The sequence below is a fragment of the Sus scrofa genome, chromosome 9 (genome assembly GCF_054392235.1).
Source record: "Sus scrofa isolate SSC_HxYL_T2T_F1_AM1 chromosome 9, Sscrofa_HxYL_maternal_Yorkshire_Landrace_v2.0, whole genome shotgun sequence".
Taxonomy (NCBI): Eukaryota; Metazoa; Chordata; class Mammalia; order Artiodactyla; family Suidae; genus Sus; species Sus scrofa.
In genome coordinates, this window is record NC_139391.1 from 121658023 (window position 1) to 121676361 (window position 18339).

Sequence of the window (18339 nt, forward strand, 5' to 3'; positions counted from 1 at the left end):
GGTCCAGTCCGAGCTACAGCTGCCGGCCTATGCCACAGCCACAGCAACGCCAGATCCAAGCCACATCTGTGACCCTACACCACAGCTCACAGCAACGCCCGGATCCTTAAACCACTGAGCAAGGCCGGGGATCAAACCTGAAACCTCATGGTTCCTAGTCGGATTCGTTAACCACTGAGCCAGGACAGGAACTCCCACTCTTATTTTTTAGGATCTATTAGTTGCTTCCATTTCTATTATCATCATCAGCTAGATTCCATACCTCTTAATTAACACTACAATGCGATTCACATTATTTTTAGTGACATTTAATTTTCATGTTTGACTTTAAGAACTTTCCACATGTGACCTTTAGAAGCATTTTAAACGTGGTGAAATAGCTATAAGCAGACTCTAAGTTAAGGAATTTTAAGATGTACTTGTTAGAGGCATTGCGCGGTGATTCCCACACTTGGCTGCGTATTATAATCACTTGGCCCCACCCAAACTAATTAAATTAGACCTTGGGGTGTCAGGAAAGCTTCCTGGGTGATTCTCATGAGCAGTTGGCATGCAAACTTTACATACTACTCATTTCTCAACCTGAATTCATGTTAGAGACTCTAGAGAAGTTTTTAAAAAGGCCAGCGACCAAGCTCTACCCCTGAGGAGTTTTTATTTCTTTGTTCTAAAGTGGAACTCCTGCATCTGTGTGTTAGAAAAGAACCCCAGGTGATTCTAATAAAAAGTCTGGCTTGAGAAGCACTCATCCAGTGGCAAAGAACTGGATTAGAATCTGGAAGCTTGTCCTTCCAGTTCTAAATGTGTGAATTCAGATAAATCACGTAGCATGTTTGAGCTTCCTTTGTAAAAATAGAGGGATTAATATCAATTTATACACTGATATATTGTTACATTTGAATGAGACAGTGTACTCAGAGGTTGTTTGCAGTAAAGCCTGAAAGAGGTGTTAGCAGTTAAGGCTTACCATGTTATCAGCTACTGTAAAGTGGTACGTTTCATTTGCTACTAAGTCCTACAGGGTTCTTGGCAGAAAAAAACTACATCTTTATCTGAGGCAGAAAGAAATTTGGGCTTCTTGGCTATCCCCAGGGTTGATTATCCTGATTTTTAAAAGTTTGCACTGCATTTTAATTCGGACGAGGCTAACAGTGCCTCTAGGGAGCAGGGGGCAGGTAGTAGAGAGAAAGATGGAGCTGCCCCATCTGGAGATTTTTTTTTTTTAATTCATAAATTCCTATAATTAGTAGCATTCTTCTTGTACCTTCACAGAGACATGGAAGGCAGCAGGGCGGGGGTGGGGTTACCTGATTTAACTTTTCAAACTCAAACTCGTTTTCAGCGCGTTCCTCCTGCATCACTTTTGATACCCCTAGTGTCCCTAGTGTTTAAGCTTCACCAACATTTACCCATATCCTGAGTGAGGACAGAAAGAAGTAGAAAGGGTCTCCAAAGATGAATACACTCCCTCATGGTTTTCCACCATGACACAAACCTCAGGACTTCACCCATGGAGAGTAAGAATCAACCATGCAGAGCATCTGCTGGTGTGTTAGTCTGCGTCCAGGTTAGTCACTGGATTCATCACCAAGCAAAATTATGTACACTTTTTTGAGGCTTTTCAATTCTGTCAACTGTATATTTGACTGCAAGTCCTTGAGTTTTGTTTTGTTTTTTGACATGATTCTGCTTTGGAGTATTTAAAATATCAGCTCCTGCTTCCCTCTGAAGACAGTAATTAATTAATGTGTGATTGGTTTTGTTTTCCTGATGCATTATACCCTAGTTTTCAGATTTGGAAAGAAGTGATGAACCTTCTGGGATAGAAGATGAAAGATAACACATCTGAATTTTAGTGTTACTTTCCACAAGCTCACTTTCTCTATTTAAGAAGGAAATGAATGTCATATGTTTATCTTACCAAATAACCTGAAGGGAGGCTCCATAACTAAGAAAAGTCTGCAATTAGTACCAAGAAATTATTTCATGAACTTTAATTCTCATGACAGATCTTTTTCCTTGACTTTAACTATCCCATTCAGTTCATCTACTTGTTCAATAATTCTTAGCACCTACTCTGTTCCTGGTAGTGTCCTGGGTGATGGAAATATACCACAGGCAGGTATATAAAGGCACAGGCAGGATTCTGCCCTCATGTAACTTACAGGGAACTCGGCACCAGTAGATGAGTAATTACACAGCAGTAGAATGTGTGCTGTGATATAGAGAGTATAGGTGCTTTAAAAGAACACTAATGATGGATACCTAACCCAGCCACAGATGTCCAAAAAGCCTCCCCAGAGGAATTAGCATCTAATTCCAGGCCTAGACAAAGAGAGGAGTGGTTAGGAGGAAAGAATGTTCCAGGTAGAGAAAACGTCATAAAATAAGGGCCGAAAGTTCAGACCATGGTATAATATGGGGGGATTCCTTGAGAAGAACCTGTGTTTCATTTCCCCAGAGCCATGAGATCACTAAGGAGGGTGGGATTTGGGGCGAAGCAGGTACCACCAGCAAAATCCCTGCAAGCAGCAGAGGAGAAAGTGAGAAAGTGCCATCGCATTTTAACAAGTATGTGATGGTACATGACCTGGTAGCAGCCTGCTGAGAGAATTATCAAGGAGGACCTCAGAGTTTACCAGTAGACTCCCTAGATTAACATTGTAAAGGGAAAAAAAAAAAAAAAAAAAACTTCTGTTTTCCCCTCCTCTTGTAAGGGAAACGCTCAGTTCAGTGTATCTCTTTTGTGTTTCCCTTGCTCTCAGCACTACAAGCACACTCATACAGAACACTTAGCTTCTGACACTTTTAGTCGCCAAATGTGTGGATGTTTTTCCCCCCACCAAGCAACTCTCTGCCAACTGGGTGGCCTACAGTTTAATCCAATTCCAACACTACCTGCATTGAGACAATGTCAGATCCCACAGGTTAAAGGCTCAGTCCCACCACAGTGTGCTCCCACCCTACTTCAGATGCCAGCTGCACATAGTAGGCCCCCCAGTTACCCACAATTCTGACCATCTTGACTACAAATCAGAGGTTTCAGAAGGTCCCATGACCCCCTCCCCAGATTCAAGTAACTTGTTAGAAGGGCCCACAGAACTCAGGGAAACACTTAACTTACCTTTACCAGTTTATTGAAGGATATGGTGGAGGATACAGATGAACAGCCAGATGAAAAAATAGACATGAGCAAGGTCCGGGAGGGTCCAAAGCTCAGGAGCTTTTGTCCCCATGAAGTTAGGGTACGTCACTCCCCCAGTGTGGACATGCTTGTCAACCTGGACGCTCTCTGAATCCTGTACTATTGGGATGTTTATGGAGGCTTCATAACATAGGCTTGATTGATCATTAACTTCGTTTCCAACCCTGCGCCCTTCTCAAGAGAGCATGGGGCAGGCCTGGAAATTCCAAGTTTCTAATCATGGCTTGGGCTTTCTGGTAAGCTCCTCCTCCAGGAGCCATCCAAGAGCCCACCCACAGTTGCTTCATTCAAACAAAAGCCATTCCTATCACCCTGGAAATTACCAAGGTGTCAGAAACTATGGTCAAAGACCAAATATTAGAACAGAGATGCTCATAGTGTTCTTACCACTTTGGAAATTACAAGGGTTTCTGGAGCTCGCTCTGTCAAGAACAGGGGCAGAAACCAGTATATATTTTCTGTTGTTTCACAAGCACATATTTAATGCTGTTCTAGTTGATATGCTAATATATACCTTGTAATGATAAGTGGACACACTCATATGGTCATGGTCTTCTGGAGCCATGTTTCGTCTGAAGAATGAAGTATTAAAATATCTCTATTGTTAATTCAGCTCTAACCTTTAAAATAATCTTATTCAGACTTTAAGAGCTTCAAACTTGAGGAAGATGTATAGTATACCGTGGTCTTTTCAAATAGATTGTCGGACTTCCTCTGTGGCTCACAACATAACTACTCGGCGTTGCTTCAAACAGATTCTCTGCAGACAGACGGCTTGCTTTTGAATCGCAGCTTCAACCATTTGTGTGTGATCTTGGACAAATAATGAGCCTTCAGCCATGTTGTTTCAGTTTCTACATCTCTTATGTTTGAATTAAATGATATATGTAGAGTTCTAGAAACAATTATTGGCATTTATTAGTGCTCATAAGTATTAGTAGATAATACTGTCATCATCATTCCTTTCCGTTTGGGAGTTGACCCATTGGAATTGGGTCAAGTTTCAGCTTTCCAAAGACTTCACACTGCTCTTACTCGAGTTATTTCCGCACACCTTGATTGCCTATTGCGTCTTTCTGCAGGGAGGGGGACCCTGCAATATAACTTGATACTTTTACTAAATAATGTTCTGGTCTCTAACCTTTACAGGTGACTTGCCTCCCCAACTATGTTGCTTTTTTTTTTTTTTTTTTTTTTTTTGCCCATAGCCCTGGCATGTGGAAGCTCCCAGGCCAGGGGTAGAACCTGCACCACAGCAGTGACACCAGATCCTTAACCCACTGAACCACCAGGGAACTCCCCAATTATATTGAGTTTTTAAAATCAATGTATTTCTTTTTAATCTTCACAGCACCTGCATGCTATGTTGCTTTGTAAATATTTATTGAATTTAGAGTAATATGTTGTGAAACTTTTTTTAAGAGAATTTTTATTTTCAAAGAAGCAGGGGTGTGGTGGATAGGTACAGGAACTCTGTACTTGTGGGTGAATTGGGTGAATAGAAACTCTGGCAAGAGATTAGAGGAAGGAGAAAATCAAGATTAGCTGGCAGTTAGGAACAGGTGAAAGTCCTTTGTCACTATCAAGGGCATCAGATACACTCCCATAGCCTGGAATGGTTGACTGATACCTATCACTAGAAGACAGCATAATCCAAGGCTCATTATGACTCAAGGGGATTTGAGAAGGGTAATTGCCAGTGTTCATTGCCAGTAGGGCATCTTGGTAGGAGGTGCAAAGTGCTTTCCAGGTCACACTTTTTCTTTATACCCAGGGCGGTATATTGTCTGTGTACATTTTTATCTCCTGTCCTGGTCTGGGAGTCCCTTGGTGTAGTAATGACTTATCCACCCTTGTGGATATCCGTGGATATAAATGCTTGTATATACCAAACCATTCTCAGAGTGGCTTGCACACAGATTTGATAATACTTGTCAAAAGCTAGAATTTGATTTATCCCTCTTATTTTACATGCCTTGTTTCTGAAAGTTTTATTTAATTCACGTCACTAACCTCTAAGAATTCTCCCCAGAGTTATTCACAATTAAGGACTCAGTCTTCGTAGATATAACTTTTTTCAGTGCTTCGCTCAAAAAACAAATGCAAGTCAAGCAAAGATTTAAAAAATGTTACATTTAATTCTCATCCCTCCCCATTCTCAAGCTCTCTTCTTCACTACTCAGGAAAAAACTAACAAATGAATCTATAACAAAAATGGAAAATGGATAAAACTGAGGGAAAGGAAGCGGGAATCATCCAAGTTTTGTTATATTTTATATCATATTAGGTAATTAGTAGTAAACGTTGGGGACTTAGCTATGAGGGTTTTAAAACAGCAAGACAAATGAATTTGTAGACAAAGCTTCTGTAACAATCTTTTTAAAAGCTGCTGTTTGGTTTTCAGTGCTGCAATCCTGACCTCTAGTGGACATCCAAAAGATAAAAAATAGTGGGAATCAAAAAAAAAAAAAAAAAGCAAAAACCAAAAATGAAAACATCACATCATTTTATTCATTACTCCATCAAAGTCCTTTATTTAGTCATCCTAAAATTTGAACTTTTTTTTTCCCACTGTACAGCAAGGGGATCAAGTTATCCTTACATGTTTACATTTTTTTCCCCCGAATTTGAACTTTTAAAGCATTTATAATATGAGAAGCAGAATAAAGTATAATACATTTTGGTGAACATTCGCAGCATCCTGTATTTAAGAACAGCCAGAATTTACTTCTTTATATTTGCATAGTAATTATCTTTCACTTTCTTCTCTCTGTGAAAAAACTACACTATTGTACAGATCATAGAAGTTAGGAAATTATCAAAGAGAAGTGAAAGGGATACCACTCTGCTTCCCTGGTGTGCATAACAAGCTACGCCAAACCTGAGTGGCTTTAAAATGATTTGTTTGGAGTGAAACAGATTGATATTATGTAGCCTCCTGTTTGATGTGCTGACACAACATTGCTTCTGTGGTATTTGTGCCAAGAATACGTCATCTAGGTTAAGGCATAAAAAACATCAGACAAATCAAATTGAGGGACCTTCTACAAAATAATTGGCCAGTACACTTCGAAAGTGTCAAATGTATGAGAGACAAAGGCTGAAAGGTGAAAGGAGACATGACAAACTTAAGGTATCATCCAGGATTGGATCCTGGACCAGAAAAAAGCCATTAGTGAGACATCTGACAAAATTTGAATACCACTTTCTTGGTTTTGATAGTTGTACTGTGGTTACGTATAATGTTAACATTTGCTGAAGCCAAGTGAAGGATAGGCAGACACTTTGGGAATTATTTTTGCAGGTTTTTTTGTCAATGTGAAATTATTTCAAAATGAAAGATTTCTAAAACAGTTTTTAAAGCCATTTATTTTGTTGACAATTTCATCAGTCAGGAACTGGGGAAGGGTTCAGCCGTGTGCTACATCTCTGATCCACGTGGCATCAGCTGAGGCACTCGAGGCCAGAGGTTTCACTTTTAAGATGATATCTTCACTCACATAGCTGAGTGATCCTTGGCCTCTCTTTCTGCGCGTCACATCTCATCCTTCAGGCCCCTTTCTCTTTGTTTGGCCTCTTAGAGCGTGGGAGTCTAAGTGTCATTGCACTTCTTACATAGTGACTGGTTGCCAAGAGTGAGCGTTCCAGGAGGTTGGACATGGAAGCTGTCAGTCTCTCATGAGACTGGGCGCAGAATGATGTCATAGCTTCACTTCTCCCATCTTCTGTAGGTCATAGAGGTAGCATAGTCATCCCAGATTCAAGGGGAAAGGACCAAGACCCCACCTCTCAGTGGGGGAAGTGTCCAAGGCTTATGACCATCTTTAATTCATCACAGATAGCTCACCAAAATCTCATGACTTTGCAGTAAAAATGGAATCAGTGAAAAAAAGCATGGGTTTTGTTGTTGTTGCTGTTAGACGTAAATTCTAGTCCTGGCTTTACCGTTTACCGATAGTGTGATGTCTCTGAGCCTCAGTTTTCTCATCCCTAAAACGGCAGCAGTAACACATATGCCTTAGAGTTACTGAGAGAAGTAGTGAAGATATATATACAAAACACCAGAAATGGCAGGTGATAAATATATCAACCTAATAATAATGACTAGCACTTACTGAGTACTTAGCAAGTGCTCAGTAGTTTTTTATGCTTTTTTTTGGCTGTGGCATGCAGCAGCTTGAAGTGGAATCTTAGTTCCCCAACCAACGATTGAACCCACAGCAGTGAAAGCCCCAAATCCTAACTACTAGACCACTAGGGAACTCCCTTCATTTGATATACTTTTTAGATGCTGTCTTATTTAGTTGTTGCCCCTTCCTGGAGTGTTGTGTCCTATGTTGGGTGGGTCAGACAGAGCAATCGCTTATTTCTTCTAGTTTGAGTTGCATTTGTCTGGGAGCCTGCTCCATTTACATGGTCTGATCCTTTTTCACTACCTTGTTTGGATTTCCATTTCCACATTCTATTTATTTCCGTTTTATTTTGATCCCTAAGGACCCAGGTGCTGAAGCACACTTGGCACTTTTTGACACTACCTTTTCAGCATTTGTTCTCAGTGCTGTCAGTGCAGTTTTTGACAGCTTCTCACACAATCTGTCAGCTCCCTCTGAGCCCACGATTGCCTGCTCATCAGAGCCAAAATGTTCAGTGTCTTTGTTCCAGCAAGTGCTCTGCTGTCAGCCTTCCTTTATTCAAGATTGTGGGTGCTCACTTGTTGGCCTCTCCAGGAACATGATGATCTGCACTTGGGAGCAATTATTTAATTTGGGGCAATTACTTGTAGGTGTTCTTTAAAGTGAAGATTCTGCCTGAATTTTGAAACAGCAGCTTTGCAATCAGTTAAGGAACCACTTCTTCATACACACAGGGCTGATCTCAGTCTGCTTGTTACTGGAAGAAGGTGGTGACCCATTCTTTTCAGAGCAAGCTGAGTTTTTCTTGCTTCACATCCTACAAACAGTCAACCAATTTTTGTGCATGACCAAAAAAAAGTTTTTTATTTTGGTATAAGTTACCTATTTCTCCTCTCCACTCTTAAAAAGTACTTGCCTTTAAATGGGAAGAATCGCTTTAATCCTTTAGGAATTAGAGGACAGATTAAATAATGCCCAGCTAAGGGATTATTCATTCATTCATTTATTCCTTGAGCCATCTTCTCTAACTTAGTGGCTAAGAATATGACTTAGAGAGTTACACTGTGTAAGTTAAAATCTACTAAATAGCTCTGTGACCTTGGCCAATTAGTTTAACTTGTCTAAATCTTAAGTTCTTTGTGGGTTAAGTGTAATTTAGCATTGTTATGGGATTAAATAGGAATGTGTTTTTAGTGTAATTAATTTAGATCTTGGCACGTAGAAAACATTCAGTGGATGTTGACTCTGACATATTATCTGGCTCTTGAAGTTAGACCTCACGCTATAAATAATAAGTAGCTATAACAATGTGTGTATTATTTTTACTCTTAATAATTCTTCAAATACTTTAACTCTTTCAGTCCTAGTAGGAACACTTATTTACCTCCTCAGTAACAAACAAACTGCTACAGATTACATATTTCTGAAAGGGGGGGCATTTTGAAAATATGATATTTTTCTTTTTAAAATGTATTTCAAAAAATATATTTCAGCTCAATTAGGCAAAAGTTGGACCATGTAAGAGTCAGTGGACAATGAAATAATGGAGGATTTATTTCATATGGTGGCTTGGAAGAGTAAGGGGTGGCTCCCTTATAGTTCACTTTATTGTTGGCTAGCAGGCTGAGACCAAAGCTTGCATTGACATTGTCATCTTAAAACCAACTTGTTTGTAGTGCCCAAATGCTAGACTGTGGAAAGTTACAATAACTTAATGATATTTCTAACCGTATTCCTAAATAGGGATGTCTTACTTAAAACAGAAAAAAAATAGGAGTTCCCATCGTGGCTTAGCGGTTAGTGAACCTGACTAGCATCCATGAGGACACAGATTCAATCCCTGTCCTCGCTCAGTGGGTTAAGGATCCGGTGTTGCCATGAGTTGTGGTGTACATCACAGATGCGGCTCAAATCCAGCATTGCTGTGGCTCTGGCATGGGCCAGTGGCTACAGTTCCGATTGGACCCCTAGCCAGGGAACCTCCATACGCTAAGGGTGCAGCCCTAAAAAGACAAAAAAAAAAAAAAAAAAAAAAAAAAAGACTAAAAAATATTTTAAAAATTAAAAAATTAAAGAGAAAACAATAGATGTTTAAAAACATCTAACTAAGGCTGCTTTTTCTGCTTTCCTCTTAGGAAATCAGGATACATTTTGTAGTGAAATAAAGAATTTGATCAAATAGCAAGTTTTTCCTGATTTCCAACAACTCAGAGGTCTGAAAATAACTTTTTTTTTTTTTTTTTTTTTTTTTTGCAGAGTCAAGTCATACTATTCTACTAAGTAAACAGTATTTATTAAACTAAACCTTTAGTTTTAGGCTTGTAAAGTCTTTATTTTTCTTGATTTTAATGGATACTGTCTAGGGTTTCAGGTCAGCAGGTACAATAATACTTTATTATTATGAATATATTTAAAGAGTTTATATATATAAATTTTTCTGATAATTAAAACTTTCGCTTCCCAAAGTTAACAAGAAATTATCAGCTTTTTATTTAAAACACATGCTAAACTTCTTAAGCACAGTATTTCAGACATAATGTAAGCATTCACTAACATTGCTGAGATTATCACAGTGAACTAATGTTAACTGTTGAAAGGCTATTGGCTCTACTAAATGGGCCCAAACAACTACTTTTTTTTTTTTAAGTTTATCTTCTATTTATTGTCAGATCTAATATTTTAATTCTGGCAACTCTCTCTCCTAACCAACCCCGTCTAGCACATACTTTGTCTTTTACTTGGATTGTCTATAAACTATAAAATCATATTACCAAATTAATTCTAAGTAGATATGAAATTTAAATTTGAATAAATTTTTTTCTTCTTATTAGTGAGAGCTGATGCTGTTATTTAGAACATTTTTCTCTAGGTTCTTGTTTGTGTTTTTATAGCTCAGTTGTCCAATAGTTTGACTTTGAGATAATAGAAGAGCAGGGTTTCTTACTTTCATTTGATGATGATTCTAGAAATTGGTTTAGTTACATCCATAGGGGAAAGAATAAATCCTAGAAAATTTGGACTAGCTAGTAAAGTTCAACCATTTGGTCATCAAGCACTTATTATGTACATTGCACCAGCACTGTGTAGCGGAAATGCTGTTAAATTACATATCAGAAGGCTTAGCGGATAATCTTAGCCTGCTACTAAATACACATATAACCTTAGGTTAGTCAAGTTCATATTCTGAAAAACAGGAATCATAACAGTTAGTTATGTGGATCATTGAGATTTCACTCTTCCCGTGAAAGCAGGAAGGTGGGGGAAATGTTTAGCAGGGAGGTTGAGGACATAGCAGGGCAGGCTGAACAAGGAGTGGAGCCACCCGAAGAGATCTGGGGAAGACCGGAGAGTGGGAGCCCGGCTTAGGAGAAGGCAGCAGAGTATTACCAGGATTAGGGAAGAGAGACAAGAGGTGCTTCTATTTCCAGCAGTGACTCAAAAAGCAAGAATCAGAGGGGCTATGGGTTTAGTCTTGATGGCAAAGTGACAAGCACTCAGGTTGTGAGGACTCACTACACCTAGCACTTGTGATGTGGGGGTGCGGAGAATATGGAGGAGAGCCTAGGAGTGGGCAGCAGCTAGTGGGTGAGGATCCAACTTTAGATTAGGAAAGCAAAAACTGCGTAATTGTAACCCAAGTTTTTTAAATTGTTATTGTCGTTGGTGGTGTTATGATTCTTATAGTGGTCTTTTTTTTTTTTTTTTTTTGTAATTATGATCAAAACCAGTCTATAGGAGTTCCCATTGTGGCTCAGTGGAAATGAATCTGACTAGTATCCATGTGGATGCAGGTTCAATCCCTGGCCTCACTCAGTGGGTCAGGGATCTGGTATTGCCGTGAGCTATGGTGTAGGTCGAAGATGCAGCTCAGATCCTATGTTGCTGTGGCTGTGGTGTAGGCTGGCAGCTGTAGCTCTGATTCTGTAGCTCTGATTCTACCCCTAGCCTGGGAACTTCCATATGCCACAGGCGTGGCCCTAAAAAGCAAAAAAAAAAAAAAGCAAAACTAAAAGCTAACCTTCCCCCCAAAAAACAGCCTATAATCATTGCTTGGAGTAGCGATTGACTGTGTCAATTTGATTTTGTCCCCTGATTATACTTCCCACTTTTTTTGGTTTCTCAAAGAATTGAGGACACCCAAAACCTTCAACCAAAAATCTTAAGTTTATTATTCATCCCTTCTACCATTACATCCTGTGTTTGGTAGTGAGATTGAAAGGTTAGCAAATTATGACAGAAATGAACTCTGAGTACCTGGTCCTAATCCCTGCTTCTGACTTTGGAGACAGTAAAAGGATGGTTTATTAGAAGTTCTTTGCACAACACATCTGATGCAGCTCCATATCCAAAAGGCAGATAGATTATATTTGTGACCAAGCTGAAGAGAGCGCATCTGATAGACCCTGGACTTCTGGGAGATGTCACCTCAAGCTTGAAAAGGTCTTTCGGAGTTCCCGTCGTGGCGCAGTGGTTAACGAATACAACTAGGAACCATGAGGTTGCGGGTTTGATCCCTGCCCTTGCTCAGTGGGTTAAGGATCCAGCATTGCCATGAGCTGTGGTGTAGGTCGCAGCTGCGGCTTGGATCCCGAGTTGCTATGGCCCTGGCATAGGCCGGTGGCTACAGCTCCGATTTGACCCCTAGCCTGAGAACCTCCATGTGCCGCGGGAAGTGGCCCTAGAAAAGGTAAAAAGACAAAAAAAGGAAAAGAAAAGGTCTTTCTTTTCATGTATGATAACTTTCATGAAACGGAAACAGTGTATTCTGCGGCAATTTTGTTTCTGACACTGCCATCCTAAACATTTATGATTCCTGTCTCTCAAGTATAACATCTCAACATCTCTTCAGAGTCACTGGGCTGAACTCAAAGTCAAAATTCAGCTCCAGTATGGCTTCTTGGCAAACTTCTTTATTCCTAAAGAAATTTTGCTCTGGTTTTCTGAACAAAAAGGACAAAGAAGTCTAGTAGGTAGCCCCTTATTACCACCTGTAGGTGTACAAGTACTCCTTTTAAGCAAGCACTAAAACAAACAAAAAATAAGAACTGTAGTGGAACAGTTCCACACATACAATCTATCCTAATTATCAGCAACAATTTGTTCTTTGTTTTGTTTTATTCCATTTTGTCTGCCACTGGCAGTTTAACCATATTGTACAGAAAGGACTTACAAATTTCAATTAACAGTTTTAGACTTCAGTGTCACTGCCATTTTAAGGACTTTGACTTTTACAAGCCTTAGGCCAAAAATATATTGAAGAAAAATAATTTATTGTAAAAACAGTAATTTTATGTGAGCATTAATTGAATAGCACCTAAAATTTATAACAAACCTCTCAAAGAAGGAGAATGTCTTTTTAAAAATCTCATGGTTTTGGTCTTGCCTCATGGCTCAGTGGCTTAAGGATCCAGCGTTGTCACTGCTGTGGCTCAGGTTGCTGCTGTGACATGGGTTTAATCCCTGGCCAAGGAACTTCCACATGCCACAGTGGCCAAAAAAGAAAAAAAAATCACATGGTTTGATTATTATTGTATGTGAAAATGAAAACAATTAGGGATTTTTATTACAGACGTAAAGAAGGATTTTATTAAAAATTATGGAAGTCTTGGGAAAATACTTAATAAAATAGTGATAGATGTAGCAGTATTGATTTTGACTTTTTTTTTTTTTCCTATTTCAGGGTTTGAACATAATCTTTCATGTAGCCTTGGCTCTCCTAAAGGTAAGCCTGTTTTTAAATGTTTAAGTTACCAAACTGACTTACTCCTCTGCCCTTTTAACTGGATATCATTCAGTTTACAGCCTTTGACTCATTCTAGATTCTTGAACCCAAAAAAAGACTTCTCTGAGAAGCTCTGATCCTCTCTCCTTCTCCCATTCTTTTTTGTTCTTGTTTGTTTCTTTTTTCCCCTTATCATCCATTTAATCTTGCCATCGTAGCCTCTTTCTAGTAACATATTAAGATGTTTCTATTCATTCTAGTTGTATAATATGAGAGAGTTAAAACCTATTTTCTGTCAAAATGATGCCAGCATTTTTCTTAAAATACTTCTTACCATTATAACATCCCTGGCGGTACTTAAACATGTAATTGAATTATTAGAAAGCTTCTGTAATACACTGACTAAAAAAGAAACTGCTACATTTCAGTTTGAAGTTCTTTCTCAGAGAGCTAGAAATTTATAAGACATGTTAGAATTCAATTATAATTACCTTGTTGGATTTTATATCAACATATCACTGCAGCTTTAAAAGTGTGGTAACAGCAAGACATTTGCTACAGAGTTGTTGAAAATAACCTCCTTGGTTTTTGTCCTCCAGTTAAAGATGAAGTTCTGTTACTAAAGGTAATAATTGCCTCGTTTATAAAAGGATGCAGGCTCACCCTTTTCCCAGCAAAATGTAGTTAAAATCTCAGGCACCAAACTCGGACAGATTTGGTTCTCATTTCAGCTCTAGTGTATGACCTTGGGCAAATTACTCGTTGTACTCAGATCCTGAATTTTGAGATAATAAAGAAAACTAATATGTGAGATTGCTAAATAAGAGCATACATAAAAGTCCTTAACATACTGTCTAGAAAATTTTATTGTCCAATAAGTAGTAGCTGTCATTATTGTGACTACAATTATATTCACAAGGTAATACAGAGTTTGTTACTGGATTCCTCATAATTATTCCAGATATCTAAAGCATAATGACTTGAATCTTCAGGGAACCTCTTGATATTCTAGGAGAGCTTCCATACTTAATCATTAAATATCTTGATCCAAAACAAAGGTATCTATCACATAATATGGGCCCTGCTCAACTCAAGAGGTCGGCTGCTGCTCCTTCCTTATCTTTTATTCTGTTAAGCATTTGTTTTTCCTGAAGTTCATAAAATGTAATTCAAGTTTTTAATTAGGTCATTTTTTTTAATTTTTTTTTTCTTTGTCTTTTCTAGGGCCGCTCCATTGGCATATGGAGGTTCCCAGGCTAGGGGTCTAATTGGAGCTGTAGCCGCCGGCCTACACCACAGCCACAGCAACATGGGATCCGAGCCGAGTCTGCGACCTACACCACAGCTCATGGAAACACTGGATCCTTAACCCACTGAGCAAGGCCAGGGAACAAACCTGCATTCTCATTGATACTAGTCAAATTCATTTCCACTGCGCCACAACAGGAACTCCCTTTCATTAAGTCATTTAGAGTTTAGATATGAACAATTCATATGAAATTGAAATTAGTTTAAGTTAAGGGAAATATTTTAAATACAGTAACACATAGGTCTTTGCATATATCTTTCAATGAAGTCATGGACCTCTACTTCTAGTTGTTGTTTTTTTTTTTTCTTTTCTTGTCATTAAAACAAATCAAAACCAAAAGTTTTCTAAGTTGCCTTCTGCAGAGAGCTGGAGTAAGACTTTTAGAATGCTTAAGCAGTAAGGGTATTCTATAATTCAGACTAAAAACAATATTGAATCATAAAGTATATATAAGGAAGCCCAACAAAGTTCTGATTTTTCTTATCATGTCTAATTTTTTTTATCTCCAATATTACATCTTTCCCAAGATGCCTTTCCTCACTTTTTAGTGACTTTTCCTTACTAGCGCTCTCAGTCCATGCTTTGTCTGTCTTTTGAGGATAACTCAGGACTTCCCCTCTGTACTCTATGTCAGCCTAAAACTTGATTCATCTGATAAATTACCCTCCTGGTTGAAAGATTCGGGGGACTTGATTCTATGACTTTCACTTACTTTTGGCCATTTAAACCCTGACATGCCTGTGCGGAGGACATTCGCTGGCCATTAGAAAGACTTTTGTGTTTTCTCTAGCAGTACAAGGACATTCATCGGATATTATCTTGGAGAATTTGTCTAGTTAGAGAAGATAGAAAGGAGAGCTTTCTCACTGCTATTGATTTATAGTTATCTCTCTTGCTTGTTTGAATCCTGGGGCTGACCCAAGATAGAAACCGTGTATACAGGCTGCATTGAAGTGTGCTTAATTGATCTAATTGCCCCCACTGGGAAAAGGAATACCTCAAACACATATGGCTAACTTTCCCCTTCTAATCTAATCTGTCAGATAAAAGAATATAAACTTGTTTATATGAAAATAACGAACTTATTCAAAGTTCTTATAAATCCAGCCTAACAAATTTTCAGTATAGCTGCAGAGGGACTTTAGATTTCTCTGTATTTCTTGTGATAAGGGGAATCAGAAAAGGAAGGAACATTGCTGGAGCACTTGCTGTGTGCTAAGTATTAGCATGGGTCATCTCATTAGCACACATTAAATGTCCAGGCAGTATTTGTAGGATAATCATAAATTTTGTCAGATAAAACCATCTAATTCTCTCCCTAGTTGATAGTTGAGGGGATCGAGGCCCCAGATTGCTTAAAGTCTGTTGGCTTAGCAAAGGCAATGCTGGATTACAATATTTTAAACATCATAAATATAGGTGAATGTCTCTATTGCTCAGTATGGGTTTATAAATATCTACATTCTAAATTGGAGCTACTTTCTTTTGGGTTTGAAATGGTCTACTGGGTAACTAGAAAGCAATTGAGCTAAAAAGAATGATTTGCTAAAGTAGATAGCATCATTAAATCATTTAGGATGTTGACAGTGTCCACTAGGTAGGTTAAATATATTCCCCCAAATCTAATTCAGTTACTGTAGGAAACACTGTAGTCATAGCGTGGTACATTATAATAGCTTAGAGATGATTAGCCAGAATCAGTCTTAGCCAGTTCTCTTTGTATTCTCTCATGATTCTTTTTATTTCTGTGGTACTGGTTATAATTTCTCCTTTTTCATTTCTGATTTTATTTATTTGGCCCCTTTTTCTTTTTTTCTTGATGAATCTGGCTAGAGGTTTATTGATTTTGTTTATCTTTTCAAGTAAATATCTCTCAGTTTTATTGATATTTTCTGTTTTTTGTCTCTATTTCATTTATTTCTTTTCTAATCTTTAATATTTCCTCCCTTCTACTAACTTTTGGCTTTGGTTGTTCTTGTCGCCTTTAAATGTAAAGTTAAATTGTTTATTTGAGATTTTTCTTGTTTCTTGAAGTAGGCCTGTATTGCAGTGAACTTCCCTCTTAGAATTGCTTTTCCGGCATCCAAAGATTTTGGAACATTCTTTGAATTTTCATTTGTCTCAAGGTTTTTGAAAATCTCCTTTCCGTTTTCTTTACTGATCCATTGGTTGTTTAATAGCATGTGGTTTAGTTCCCATGTGTTTGTGTCTTTTCCAGCTTTCTTCTTGTAATTAATTTCTAATTTTGTATCATGGTGGTTGGAAAAGATTCATGTGTATGTGTGTGCATGTGTGTGTGTGTGTCTCTGTGTGTGTGTGTGTGTCTGTGTGTGCACGCCCAGACTAGTGGTCAGATTGGAGCTGTAGCTGCTGCCTATGCTCTGAGACATGTAGGATTTTAACCTTCTTAAATTTATTAAGACTTGTTTTATGGCCCAACACATGAATTACCCTGGAGAATCTATTATGTGCACTTGAAAAGACTTTATTCTGCTGTTTTGGGATGAAATGTGTTGTATTTGTCTATTAAGTAATTCTGAACTAATGTGTCAGGCCAGTGTTCCCTTATTTTCTGTCTGGATGATCCACCCATTCATTTAAGTGGGATAATTAAAGTCCACTACTGTTATTGTATTGCTGTCTATTTCTCCCTTTATCTGTTAATATTTGCTCTCTATATTTAGATGCCCCTAAATGAGTATATTACTATTTACAAATGTTACATCCTCTTGCTGGATTGACCCTTTTATCATTATGTAATGTCCCTCTTTGTCTCTTGTTACAGTCTTTGTTTTAAAGTCTATTTTTTGATATAAATATTGATACCCCAACTTCCTTTTTATTTCCGTTTGTATGGAATCTTTTTCCACACTTTTTCTTTTTGTCTGCAAGTGCTTTAGACTCAAATGTGTCTCTTATCGGCAACATAGAGAAGGTCTTGTTTTTTTTTAATCCATTCAGCTGTGCTACGCTTTTTTGGGGAGAATTTAGTCCATTTATGTTTAAAGTAATTATTGATAAATACGTATTTACTATCTTTTTTTCTGATTGTTTTGTACTCTCTCTGATCCTTTCTTCTTTTCTTTCTCTCTTCCCTTGTGTTTATTAGTTTTCTTTAGTATTATATTTAGATTTCTTTCTCATTTTCTTCTGTGGATTTACTGTAAGTTTTTTCTTTAGGGTTAAAATGGGGTTTATATATAACATTGTATGTATATACCCTCCCCACATTTTATATTTTTGGTGACACATTTTACATCTTTTTGTTTATGCATCTCTTAATTATTGTATTTTTAATTAATTTTAATAATTTTGTCTAACCTTCATATATGCTTTATAAGTAATTGATCCATTGCCTTTAGTATTTATTTTCCTTTTTTTTTGGTGCGATTTTTACTTTTGTATATTCTCATTATAAGTTAATGTCTTTTCTTGTTAGTTTAAAGAAGTTACTTTAACAATTCATCTAAGGCCAGTTTAGTGGTGATAAACTCCTTTAGCTTTTGCTTATCTAGAAAGCTCTTAATCTTTCCTAAATTCTAAATGATAAACTTTGCCAGGTAGAGAATTCTTGGTTGTCAGGATTTTTTTTTTTCTTTCACCATTTTGAATATGTTATACCCCTCCTCTCTGGCCTGTAAAGTTTCTTTCTTTCTTTCTTTCTTTCTTTTTTTTTTTTTTTTTTGTCTTTTTTGCCGTTTTTTGGGCTACTCCTGCGGCTTGTGGAGGTTCCCAGGCTAGGGGTCAAATCAGAGCTGTAGCCACTGGCTTACACCAGAGCCACAGCAACACGGGATCCAAAGCCACGTCTGCAACCTACACCGTAGCTCACAGCAACACCAGATCCTTAATCCACTGAGCAAGGCCAGAGATCGAACCCACAACCTCATGGTTCCTAGTCGGATTCGTTAACCACTGAGCCATGATGGGAACTCCCTGGCCTGTAAAGTTTCTGCTAAAAAAAAGGTCT

General features: G+C 38.0%; 1 protein-coding gene and 1 long non-coding RNA gene across 4 annotated transcripts in view; one reads left to right on the forward strand and one right to left on the reverse strand.

Moving 5' to 3' along the window:
• LOC110262254 (uncharacterized) overlaps positions 1–3374 on the reverse strand; it is a 54285-nt gene extending 50911 nt beyond the window's left edge. The window contains exon 1 of the long non-coding RNA XR_014816310.1: positions 3125–3374. This is a non-coding gene — a long non-coding RNA (uncharacterized LOC110262254). The remainder of the gene's footprint in view (positions 1–3124) is intronic.
• RABGAP1L (RAB GTPase activating protein 1 like) overlaps positions 1–18339 on the forward strand; it is a 657995-nt gene that overhangs the window by 454821 nt on the left and 184835 nt on the right. For all 3 annotated transcript variants that reach the window (NM_001444343.1, XM_084974329.1, XM_013989628.3), the window contains 1 exon segment: positions 13019–13060. In NM_001444343.1, coding sequence (NP_001431272.1) covers positions 13019–13060 — 42 coding nt within the window.